Source organism: Pseudoliparis swirei, chromosome 11 (genome assembly GCF_029220125.1).
Source record: "Pseudoliparis swirei isolate HS2019 ecotype Mariana Trench chromosome 11, NWPU_hadal_v1, whole genome shotgun sequence".
In the NCBI taxonomy this organism is placed as follows: Eukaryota; Metazoa; Chordata; class Actinopteri; order Perciformes; family Liparidae; genus Pseudoliparis; species Pseudoliparis swirei.
In genome coordinates this window covers 1,198,001-1,210,375 of record NC_079398.1, presented here as the reverse complement: position 1 = coordinate 1,210,375, position 12,375 = coordinate 1,198,001, and the positions used below count along the sequence as shown (strand labels likewise).

At 45.4% G+C, this 12,375-nt stretch overlaps 2 protein-coding genes across 2 annotated transcripts; one reads left to right on the top strand and one right to left on the bottom strand.

Moving 5' to 3' along the window:
• Positions 1 to 4,111: 4,111 nt before the first annotated feature.
• On the bottom strand, positions 4,112 to 6,542 carry rsad2 (radical S-adenosyl methionine domain containing 2). Its single transcript, XM_056427152.1, has 6 exons — positions 6,153 to 6,542; positions 5,903 to 6,064; positions 5,206 to 5,435; positions 4,943 to 5,092; positions 4,639 to 4,671; positions 4,112 to 4,501 (listed from the first exon to the last, which is right to left on the bottom strand). Exons 1-6 carry the CDS (start codon positions 6,481 to 6,483, stop codon positions 4,337 to 4,339), a joined length of 1,071 nt encoding a protein of 356 aa, XP_056283127.1. The 5' UTR covers positions 6,484 to 6,542; the 3' UTR covers positions 4,112 to 4,336.
• A 1,207-nt stretch (positions 6,543 to 7,749) lies between these two features.
• On the top strand, positions 7,750 to 11,942 carry cmpk2 (cytidine monophosphate (UMP-CMP) kinase 2, mitochondrial). Its single transcript, XM_056427151.1, has 5 exons — positions 7,750 to 8,428; positions 8,704 to 8,818; positions 9,201 to 9,402; positions 9,604 to 9,837; positions 11,277 to 11,942. The coding sequence occupies exons 1-5, from the start codon at positions 7,850 to 7,852 to the stop codon at positions 11,395 to 11,397; spliced, it is 1,251 nt and encodes a 416-aa protein (XP_056283126.1). The 5' UTR covers positions 7,750 to 7,849; the 3' UTR covers positions 11,398 to 11,942.
• The last annotated feature ends 433 nt before the right edge of the window (positions 11,943 to 12,375 follow it).

The window sequence follows — 12,375 nt, the reverse complement described above, 5'->3', positions numbered from 1 at the left end:
GCCAGTCTATGTGAGGATTGTGGATCTTCAGCCAAGGAAACCCCAAAATAATCGGGTGCTGAGTCGACTCAAAAATATGAAATTGCATGCTCTCGGTATGGTCCTTATTTATAGTAATCCGTATGGGCTCAGTGCAATGGGTAACTGTGAACAACAAGCGGCCGTCTAAGGCACTGGCACTAACAGGATGAGATAGCGGGACAGTTTTTATTTTTAGCTGTTTGACTAGGCCCCAGTCTATAAGGCTTTCGTCAGCCCCTGAGTCTATTAACACACCCTGGTCAATGGTCTGATTGTTAATACAAATGTCTACCTGAGTAACAGGTCGAGGAGGGAAGTCTGCGGGAAACTTGCTCACCAGCGCCCCCCTTTTGACTGGTGAGCACGATCTTTTCCCGGGCATGAAGCGAGTTGATGACCCGGCTGGCCGCAGTAGAAACAGCAACCCTCCGTGACGGCGCTGCCTCTCCTCCAGAGAAAGCCTGGTTCTTCCAAGCTGCATGGGTTCACCGGAGTCATTCGGAAGTGTAGTCCTCTGATGGTCCGGTAACATGAGCTGAAATCCTCCGCTGGCGGCGCGACCCTCCGAGGCGAATTCTGGAAGCTGGGAATAACATCTCGGTTGCGTCGACGCTCCTCTCTCTTTCGAAGACGGTTATCGATCCGGATGGCCACAGCGATGAGGATTCCAGATCCCGGGTGTCTCCAGTGGAGCCAGCTGGTCCTTTATCGGTTCGAAAGTCCTGTCATGAAGGCGTCACGAAGAGCCGGAACATTCCATCCGCTGTCCGCTGCTGCTGTACGAAACTCGATGGCATAATCAACCACCTGACGGTTGAGCTGACGTATTTGAAACAGTCTTCTGCTGGCCTCCGTAGCAGGCGATGAGTGGTCAAAAATGCGCCTCATAGTCTCTATGAAATCGGCCAATGAGTAACATAGTTCGGTGTCTCTAGACCATTCTGCAGTAGCCCAGGCTGCAGCTCTTCCCGTTAAATGAGACACAATAAACGCCACTTTACCATGCTCAGATAACAACGCTGCTGGGTTGTGTTGAAAATGCAGATCACACTGTACCAGAAAGGCTCTGCAATTCGAAGAGTCTCCGGAAAATCTCTCCGGAAGAGCCAGCCGTAATGGGAGGAAACAGCCTGACCTGGGTCGTCAGCTGGAGTATTGACAGGCAAATTCTCAGCTGTGGATGACGTCACCGGAGGAGCAGTCTGTTGATGAGTGGAAAAATTATTCATTTGGGCAACCAGTTGTTGCATCTGTGTAGATAATTCTTCCTGAACCCGGCCTGGCGTCCTCTCAGCTCTTGTATTTCCGGCTGACTTTGTCCAGTCTTTCCTCGTGATGAAAAATCGTCACGCCCTGTACCGACAGAGCGGCGTGAAGCGTTCTTGGGTCGGCTGGGTCCATAATGTGGTCAGTTCGTTCTGTTACGAACTCAGACACTTAGGAAGTAGGACCCAATTGCACGACCCGGAGTCAGCGATAAAGTATTTGTAAGTACTTTATTCTTCAGTTCTGCAGTGAACAAATGAAAACGCTCACGTAGTGAGCGATCAAAAACTTTTCAAGAGCACAACATAACCCGACCTGATCATGGCAAAAGACCAGACGAACTGACAAGGAACACTGGGAGACAGGGGAATTTAAGCACATGGTAACAAGACACAGGTGGGACCAATCAGGGGCGGGGCTGACACTGATGAGCATAGGAGACAGGTGTGATGACAGGTGAAAACAATCAGGAAGCCTGGAATGAGAGAAAGCGAACATAAATGACATGAACCTCTCTAGCATATCTGTCGGTGCACAACAAAAGTAATCTACACCCTGTTCTTCCTCATTGTTTTTATCCTCCACTGCTCCGCCTCTAGCCTCCACTCCAACTGCAGCTTGACTTGCCTGGACATACAGAGTCAAGGAGAGATGATTACAAGTAGGCCTAACTTTAACTTAACAAGGTCCAAAACAATAAGAAAGCTATTAAAACTATAAGTATCTGCTCCTACTTTGTACTACTGTATTTGACATAGTGGCTGTCTGTATACATTGGCTCTTTGTAGGCTATACATGTTCTATTCTCTTTGTATGTTTGTTAGTTTTGCAATAATAATAATAATAATAATGCAGCTTTTTTGTTCTTGTTGCCATACTGTAGGTCACTGAATGACATCACTGGAGTCATCATGCATCACACATCGACATCTTTATAAGCCCTCTAAGATGATTATTTGTTGAATTGGATCCCCATTAACTTATTTGCCATCTTGGTGACAGCTATTCTTCCTGAGTTCCGCACATTAAAACAAACAACATTCAACATATATGAAAATGTGACACCCAACAACAGTGTGTGCACACTATGGGTATTTTTTTAAGCTGCCAGCGTCCGTTTTACTATAATCCTATGGAGTAGACCGTGCTGAGCCTTTTTTTCTCCACCATCGGTAGCATTCTTCTGCAGCTCAGCGCGTGTTTTCCAGTTGAAAAAAGTGAAACTTCTCAGAGAAAACGCCCACGCCACGTCAAGCACTTTTTTGACAGCTGACCAATCACAAGCAAGACCTGTCCGGCTGAAAAGCTAAAAGGTAGCTAGCGTAGCAAGTAGGTTGGCTAGCTTGTGTGGTTGGCTAGCTAGCTAATTATATTGTCATCAAGTGCATTACGACAAACACATCAACTGATTATTGATATGTGCATGAATTCAAACATGTTGACAGTGTTGTTGTCTTGGGTAGTTAGCTTATTCACCTGTTTAACGTTTTGTACTATCGCGAAAATGTTGTAGTAACATTGTTATGACAACAAAAGACCTCTCGGCTGCTTTTTGTAACAAATGTTGCCAGCGTCTTTTTCTACCTGAAAAGCGCTCCGGCCGGAGTTTTTCATTTTAAAAAAACGCCAAGTGTGCACACGCCTAAGCTAGCTGTGTAGTAACGTCAGCCAGCTGTAGCTATAGTCTGTAGCTATATTTTCCTGACCGGATCAACTAAAGTTAGAGGCTGACTCGGCCCTGCTTCCTCTGTATCTGTACCCTGCTGCTCCTGCTCCTCTCTGCCAGCCTCCTCTTCAACCTGTTGCTGCTGTGGTAACGTTAACATTAAACTTGTGGGAGCAGCAGCAGCAAACATGTCCCTAATGTTGACACATTTGGCAGTATCTGCCTCGAGTCTCTTTTTCTTTTCTCTATAATTTTTTCCCAGGCTCCCTTCCGTTTTTGTGTGCTTTTCCCCCCCTCCATCTCTCAAGTATCCAGGCTCAGCAGCACCGAAAGTCAGACAGAGGTCTCGTGCGTAAACCCCCCCCCCCCCCCCCCAACCTCTCTCTGTTGATTGGGCCAGCCCTGTGTCTGTATAGAAAATGGACCAATGGGCCGCTGTCCCCGATTTATGGGCCATTCGATGGTAGCTTTCGGCCGGGCCGCGATATTTTCGGGCCGGCCGGTCCAAAACAAAAACAAAATTTTTTTTTTTTTTTTGGACCGGCCGGCCGGCTCGGCCCAAAACTACCGCGGCCCAGCGGGCATTTGCCCGGTATGCCAGATGGCATATCCAGCCCTGTTCAGAGGGAACAATATATAATATGTTGTCAGAAAATATACTTATTTCCATGGTTGTTTTGCCATTCACAGAGACGTTAAAAAAAGATTGCTTCACAATTTCTCTTATGATTTGAATTTCCCTGTGAAATATCCATTTACCAACAAAAGAGAAAGTAGAACAATTGGAATGTAGTTAGTATAGGAGAAGCTGTAATGGACAGGTTATAGCATGGAGAGAGCCGTCCTCAGCAGTGTGGACAGGACTCGACTAGTTCTGGAGGATAACAAGTTCAAAACCACTAAAATTGTTACAGCATGGCATCTGTTCCACAACCTTTACTGGAAGAGTCAGTTGGACTGGTTTCTGCGTGGCTATGGATTCAAATGTCACAAAACAAATTATTCAAGCAAATGTTGCTTTGTTATTGCTGTTTATCATATGCCATGACCTTTAGACCGGCCTTTATTTGGCCATAATGGGAGATTACTTTTTATTAGAAGTTGCTAACATCGACCAAAACAAAATGAAATAAAACACTTCATAATTATGTTATTTTTTAAATATTTTTATTAAATCAGAACCTCACATCATATACAACACTATATATATATATATATAAATATATATTTATTTATTTAAGTGCAAACATTTGGATTTTGAAGTTGACACTCTTTTTCAACATCCATAAGCGTGGAGTGAGTTTTAAAAGTAACACAAATACAAATAAAAAAATGAACATGTACAATATCTGTGGAATCACGCAGGGAACGTGAATCTGATTTTCACCACTCCAGCTTCATGTCGGCTTTGCTCCACACATATTTCCCTCCTCTTTTCAGAAACATATTTTCATCGAAGCCACTGAAGCAAATGGCCTCCTTCACGCCAACATCCAGGATGGACTTGGACGGGTCCTTTCGTCCCTCTCGACAGTCCAGGAAACGCATCTGAAAAGTGAAGAAAGAGGAAATCAGCTGCACGTTTAAATGCTCATCAAATGTGGAAAGTTATGGAACAGTTGGAAAGCAAATGACAATCAATCGTAATCTTATGTTTGGTCAATAAACAATACACCATAACTTACATATTCATCCAGGATCAGGTATGAATTCCTCATCTGTGAAGACAAAGAAGACCACAAACTTCAGTTATTTGAGTCTAGGACGTGGCCTGTTGTCGCACTATTTTGGTGAGATTTGACTTGCTGTCATTCTTTTAGAGACGTCACCGTATCTCAGTTTGAGACTGTGTGACTGGAGCCAGACCACACTGATCTATCCACTGATTTACAGTTTCTCACTGGGTGGATCATGTTTGTGTAAGAAAGTGTATGTATAGGTACAAGGAAACAAATAAACCAAAAAACTGTCAACAGTCTCCTCTCAAACCTTCTCATTGGACTCCGGAACCAGGCAGGGAACGCTGCTGTGTCTTTCCAGGAAGTCCTGAAACATCTGCTCGCTGATGACGAACCCCTCTGCCTCTCTCAGTGCTTCCTCTCCTGCATTTTCCCCGTCAATCAGCAGACACTGGAATACCTGAGCACAGGAAGCCCAGACACAGAGGGTGAGTACGTGCGTGCCAAGATGTCATACACGCCAACATGCACGCTCCCCCCCCCCCCCCCCCCGTCCCCCCCGTCTGCTGTCACCTTCCAGCGGACCGGGTTGAGCTGGAGGATGTTCTCCGTCATGTCTTCGTCCACGTTGAAGGTGTTGATGACCGAGTTGATTTTGAACGCCACTTTGTACTCCTGGCACCAGGTGCGGATCTTGTGGAGGTTGTCAACGTGGCTCTTCTTCCCCTGAGCTCTGCCAATCAGCTGGTTGGTGGCTTCATCAAAACTGTCACAGGAGATGGCAAGGATGTCCAGATTGTCACCTGATGGAGAGAGAAAGGGGGGGGGGGGGTGGGTAGTGAGAGAGAGAGTATATGTATATAACGATATATACATATGTATATATATGTATGTATGTGTGTGTGTATATATATATACATATATTATATATGTATATATATATATATATATTTATAGATATATTTTGTTTTGTTGTTTTTATATTAATTTTCTTATTTATTTGATTTTAATTTAGGATAGGAATTTATAAGCATTTCTTGCTTCTACCTATACCTTTTCAGTCTTTCTCTTTTTTATATTATATATAATAATATTGTATTGTATTTGATTTGATTGACTGAATAAAATACACAAACAAAAAATACACAAACAAACAAATGCTTTTCCTATTCTTGGTCTAAAAATATGCTTCGAACTAGTGCGCAATATTATATCAAGTTCAAGAAAAAATCATTTGCCCTCAGAAGTTGAGATTAATTTGGAGTCTCACCATATTTCTGGAACCACGTTTCTTTGATCATGCTCCCGTTGCTGACAATGCTGACGCTCGGGAGCTGCAGGTTCTGTTTGCAGTACTGAACTAATTTCCCCAGGAATTCTCCTTTGTTGTGCAAGAAAGGCTCTCCTCCAGAGAAGTTGATCTTCTCCATGCCTTTAACAAACAGAGTGATGAACGTATGAATGCGAGAGGTTTGACAGCACACACAAAGGACAACATATCATAATCTGCCATCATGTACCTGATGCCTGCAGGAGTTGGAGGCCCCTCTTGGCTTCAACCAGAGGCAGGACGAAGGATGTTTTTGCCGTGTGGAAGCAAAATCCACATTTGTAATTACACTGGCGTGTGAAATGATAGTTGACACTAGTTGGAGTCATCGCATCTTGGGCTCTGCCTTGGCCCTGCACTCCTCCGTCAACAGGTGCCACGGAGGACAGTGTTCCCCTACGGGCTTCGGGTATCCTCCCTTTTAAAAAGACGCGCGCATAGATGTTTCTCAGGGTGTCGATGCAGAGCTGCAGCAGCAGCAGCAGCAGCACCGGAGCCGCGAGCATGGAGGAGAACCGCATCCTCAGTCAACCGGCCGAGTGTCACGGCTTGTGGACGCGGAAGCGTCTTAAATACGGGAATGCGGGGCGAACCTTGACACCGAGAAGGAAACTCCATCAGCTGTGCGCGACTCGAGTTTCTGTTTACCTCAAGTCGAAAACGAAAGACAGGGGGGTGGGGGGGGGGGGGGGGCGTTGACCTGCAGTGAACTGTTGCGTCACTCATCTATCATACAATGCAGTCAATGTGAAACAAGGAGGAGATATAGATAGATAGATAGATATATACTTTATTAATCCCCAAGGGGAAATTTGTCGAGCCAGTAGCAGCAACACACAAGAATAAAAAAACAAAACACAAAATATAAGAAGGGTTAGGGTGATCTGGCAAGAGGTGAACTGTTGTAGAGCCTCATAGCCGTCGGCAGGAATGTTCTCCTGTATCTGTCCTTGTGGCAGCGGAGCGTGAGGAGACGTCTGGAGAAAGTACTCCTCTGTCCCTGTAGGAGGTGGTGGAGAGGGTGGTCCGGGTTGTCCAATATGGACACCAGTTTCTTCAACGTCCTCCTCTCCACCACCTGTTCCAGGAGCTCCAGCTGGCAGCCGATGATGGAGCCAGCCTTCCCAACCAGTTTGTTAAGACGGCTGGTGTCACCGGCTCCGATGCTGCTCCCCCAGCAGACAATGGCAAAGTGCAGCACACTGGCCACAACCGACTGGTAGAATAACTCCAGCATCTTGCTGCACACGTTGAAGGATCGAAGCTTTCTCAGGAAAAAGAGTCGACTCATCCCCTTCTTGTACACAGCGTTGATGTTGGCCTTCCAGTTCAGTCGGCTGTCGATGGAGACGCCCAGGTACTTGTAGGACCTTCAATGTCTCATGGGATATTTGCTTATGTGGAATCTAAGAAATATGATGTGCTGTTGAATATAATGGTGCAGTTGTTGTTTTTTTCGGTGACTTTTAAAACAGGAGCAAAGCAGTCAAAATGCATGTTTGTAAACCTGCGTTTAATTATTTCATGCCCGAGTCTGTTGCACGTTTTCAATAAGATAATAATAGTAACTGTCAATGTACTGTATTTCCGCATCTGAAGCGCATCAGTCCTGGAGGGGGCCCTTCATGCCCCACCTGAGGAAGTGCGCACCTGACTAAAAGATGTCACAGAGGCACTAATACTGTAACCCAACCAGCGCGTGTTTCTTCTGGTCGCCTCACACTTTTCTATAAACACAACTTAGAGCCAAGGGGAGTGTGTTATTTTCACAGCGCAGGCAAAGTTTCGTTTTCCGTCGAGCGCGCGGTAACTTTCGTTTTCCCCGCGGCGCGTCACGTCACGCCTCGCTGTCATTAGACCTGAGTTGAAAGCCGAGCATAGAAAGAAATGGCACGGCGCGCCATGATGTCCCTTGTTCCTCCCTGGTCCTCCCGCGTTCTCTCAGTGGAGCTGGATGGAGCGCCGTTCTACTTCTCCACCCAAGAGAAGCACCGCGGAGAGGAAGTGCCGCGCGTGTTCAGCGAAGCGCAGAAGGACGCGAAGCTTTACTCCCTCCTCGTCTGCAGCGACGACAAAATCACACGCGCCAAGTATCACGCACAGCTGAAAGACACGTTGTTGCGAGAGTTGCCTCCAGGGTGTCATTTGTCTCCCATGTCCTCGTTTGTGCCAAATGTCAGGGATTCCCTCTTAAAGGGTTACTTCGTAAAAGATCATTCGGAGAGCTCATCCCCGACGGAGCGCCTTTTGAGGGATTTATCTCAGCGCGATCCGGTGTTGGTGTGCTCATACCGGAAACGTGAGGACAGCCAACTGTGGACTCAGCACCTGTGGTCTCGTGCGGACATGCCAACGGATTCCTATGTGGTACCCTCAGAAGCGCCAGAGTGTCACCCATCAACCCTCAACATCATCAACTCCGATGTGTTCTACAGTTTTGAGGAGGCCTATGACGTTCTCAACAAGGTTATTATTGTCTCATTATGAAATGCCTGTTCTAATAATAATAAAAATCGTCTTGAGATATTGCTTCACTTGCAGGACTCGGCAGAGTGGCGCGCTCTTGAGGTAGAAGAAGGTATAGCAGTATGCTCCAAAGAGCTTTTTAATGCCTCCATTTATCTCGCAGTGCCAGGTGGCCCACAGTAGTGTGTGTGTGTGTGTTTGTTCATGCGCACCACAGTCTATGGCTCCCTCCCGCCTCCTCTCGCAGCAGCAAACTGATTGTGTCTGTTTTGCAGTGTGGTGACATCATCCCAGAGGCGATGTCTGTGCTGGAGCTGCTGCCCAGCGGAGCGGAGGGCAGAAGTAAACCAGACTTCCCTGTTATTGTCATAGAGGGCCTGGATGCCACAGGTTAATACCATTACCTCATAAATAAATATGGGATCAGTTTGATGTATAGATGTCTCGCTACGATTGCCAGTTGTTCTCTGCTAAAGCCATTATCTGCCAGCGAGCTTGGCCTAATGGAATATCATGTATCATGACCTCAGGAAAGTTACAGCGCTGTGAAAATGGTTTATCGAAGAGCTGGCTCATCTAATACTCTTTGCAAACCTCATGGAAGCCCAACCATGCACAGGAGGTGGGATGGGAGTTTGAGCTTTCCTAAGAGTCATTTCAGTCCCTATTACATCTACAAAAGAGAAATATCATGAATTCTACTCTCTGCCAGTCTTGTGTTTATTCGCTGTGTGCAATTGATTCTTTCCTCCCACCATCTCCCCCATCGCAGGTAAAACCACGCTGACGGAGTCTCTGAGGGATGCTCTCGGGGCGTCTCTTTTATACTCCCCTCCCCAGTGCCTGTCCCCCATGCGGGCCCGCTTTGATCGGGAGCCTCCCCTCATCCGCAGGGCCTACTTCGCTCTGGGGAACTACATCATAGCAGAACAAATACGCCAGAAGGGCACGGAGACGCCCGTCATCGTTGACAGGTAAAGACGGCTGCGATGTCGCAGGTGTTGTGACGTTCGCCTGCTGCGTGACCTGTTTTGAGATAGTGGGGACGATGGATACATTCCACTGTGATCCAGACCTACAATTCGATGTCGTACATCCCCCCCCCCCACGAGTTAGCCGATCATCCATCAATCAATCGTTCACCTTTCAATCCTCCATCTATTATCTGTCCCTAGATTCTGGCCCAGCACAGCAGCGTACGCCATTGCCACAGCAGTGAGCGGTCAAGTGAGCAACCTTCCGGCAGAGGGTTCGGAGGTTTACCGTTGGCCCAGTGACCTGCTGCAGCCCAGCCTGGTGGTCTTACTCACCCTGCACCCTGAAGAGAGGAAGAGGAGACTGTGCAATAGAGGTCAAGAAGAGAGTGAAGAGGAGAAAGAGCTGGGTCACAACCAGCTTTTCAGACTCAAGTGAGATATTTACACATAGCATATGTGTAGGATACATACATGTTTGAGTCATGTTTACGGGGAATTCATTTCATAATGAATCTACTAATTGCTTCTTTGATTTATCCATTCGTTGTTTTTTCTTTAAAATCTTAGAAAATGTTGAAGAATTCATAAAAACTTACGGTGATGTCTTCAAATTGCTCGTTATGTGCCACCACAAATCCCAAACCCAGAGATATTAAATTTACACTCACACAAAACAGAGGAAAAAAGCTCAGTTTTGTCACCAAATTCTTTGTATGTCTTATTATGAAAATAGTATTTAATTTAATCGACCATTCGATCATTTCATCACAATTACTGTGAACACCTTAAAACATGTGAAAGAAACTGAAGAAGAAATTGCTTCAAATAAAATAAACTAGTTTCTAAAGATTCTTAAATTGGAACAACGTTAATAACCACCAGAGTTACCATTACAAATGCCTCATTCAATGAAGCAAGGGAAATTGCACTCTAACTATTTCATCAACACTTTCTACCTGTTTTTAAGGAAAAATAAGGTTTCAAGACTGACATCTATCAAACCAATAAAACTGAAGGCCTAAGTAATTCGATAAAATGAAAAAAATGTTGTCGTCATACAATAACATGTTATTGTCAGTGTCTTTGAGATTGCATCAAGCGCACACTATTAATCTGACTGAGGTCCAGTATGATAGTTCTACTGTATGTTACACAGAGTGGGAAATAACAGACAGAGAGAGAGAAACACTTAGCGGTGTGACATGCAGTCTGGGATGAAGAAAGTTCTCTGTGAGTGTGAAAACATGAAACCACAGATGGGCTTCAAACCGTACGGCACGTTCCACTGAGTCCGGTCAGCTCAGTCTTCGTCTGATCCATCAAACACTTAACAATCAATTGCCGTCCCGTGGGGGAAGCAGCTGATGAGAAAGAACAGGTGATTAGTTGCCGAGCTGTTGTGCTCCATTAAGCTGGTCAGAACTCGCGAGGCACTGCCTGCTCAGATAGTCGCTTCGCAGACAGGTCGATGGCTACTTTCATTCATCCTCTCTTCTGACATAATGGCCTTTCCACACGGGACAGCCAGATGTTGGGCCAGCAGAATTAGAAAATGGTGGGAGTTGACTGTCTCCGCCGCTGAGAGAGTGAGAGATTCTGCCGACTTAGTCAATCATTATCGCTAGGACTATTCTTCATTTGTCTCAGGAAATGGCTTCGCTCAGATCCATCTGTGTTGTTTTCTGGTCCTAAATTTCTCACATGTTGTGCATTTGTATCACTCTCCTCACTGTTCACCAACACTGTGAGCAGTTAAAATACTCAAATTTGTCTTGAAAACTGATTATTCAGTGTAATTTAAAGTGTCATCTGCTGTGTTTATATGCTCATTCTCTTCACTTGTTGACCGAGGTGTTTGTGTGTGTCTGCAGAGTGGAGACGGCTTACCAGCGGATCAGTGGCCCAGAATTTGTCAGTGTGGATGCTAGTCCTTCTGCAGACCAAGTGCTACAGCAAGTGCTGCTTTTAATTAGGGCCAAATGCCACTTGTAAACAGTTTTCCATCTCCCCTGCTGTCGGCCAAGCATCAAGTGGGCGCAGTACCTCCTTTCGCCACTGGGGGCCAGTAAGGTGTTGTGGAAGCAACCGGCTGGAGGAATTGTGTCCAGATCGGAGTGAGAAGAGATTCTTTTCAGAATGAGTAAAGGTTGAATGGCTAGGGGCCATAACTGCATGGTACAATCAGAAATACATATTCATGTAGACACACACATGCATGCACTGTTATTGACGCGCGCACACACACACACACAAAAACTATTGTGAAGAAAAGTGCACTTAACAGTAACTGCTGTTGTGACCTCTCAGAAATGAGTCACAGTGCAGCCGCACTTATTGACTATCACTTGTATGTGGACCGACACAGAGGGATTGGATGGTAACATGTCTAAAAGCACCAGAGAGTTAGATTTTAGTGAAGCACATAAACCAATCTCAAAATAGACAATAGAGCCACAAGAATGAAAACATTGAAAGACACATTCAGATAAAATACTTTAACGAAATCGCATTTCAAATTAAAAGAAAATGGAACCAAGTATCTTTGTGGGGGTCTCTTCTTGAGTGAGCATGACTTACATAAGCCTATGCCAAAGAAGATGTACACAATGTGTGTGCTTACATAAGTACATAGATGAACTTTCTGTGAACACAATTTTATTTTTTTACAATAAAAGAGTGCTTTTTGCAGATGGCGATTCCCTGCACTTCAACAGTGTGATATTGACACAACTGATGCCACTAGTATTGATAACCTGTGTGGCTCACAGTGGAGCTGCCATGTCCTCGTGGGCGCAGGCACTCACAAGTGTGCACCCATAAATGTACATTTGCAGACACACACACACACTTGCACATCTACTAAGAGCATATACTGTAACTCATATAAATATATAGGGAGGAAGTATATATTTGGCCTTTGTGATGGGAAGATTAATTGGAGGTTTTGGTAATTATGAGCTTGGCAAAGCT

Bases quoted from the DNA above. Each gene is read 5' to 3' on its own strand.
- rsad2 (XM_056427152.1), bottom strand. From the start codon at position 6,483: ATGCGGTTCTCCTCCATGCTCGCGGCTCCGGTGCTGCTGCTGCTGCTG. The intron at 6,065-6,152 runs GTACATGATGGC...TGTTTGTTAAAG, and splicing joins CCAACTCCTGCAGGCATCAG to GCATGGAGAAGATCAACTTC. The intron at 5,436-5,902 runs GTGAGACTCCAA...TCTCTCCATCAG, and splicing joins AACGTGGTTCCAGAAATATG to GTGACAATCTGGACATCCTT.
- cmpk2 (XM_056427151.1), top strand. From the start codon at position 7,850: ATGGCACGGCGCGCCATGATGTCCCTTGTTCCTCCCTGGTCCTCCCGC. The intron at 8,429-8,703 runs GTTATTATTGTC...TCTGTTTTGCAG, and splicing joins CCTATGACGTTCTCAACAAG to TGTGGTGACATCATCCCAGA. The intron at 9,403-9,603 runs GTAAAGACGGCT...ATCTGTCCCTAG, and splicing joins ACGCCCGTCATCGTTGACAG to ATTCTGGCCCAGCACAGCAG.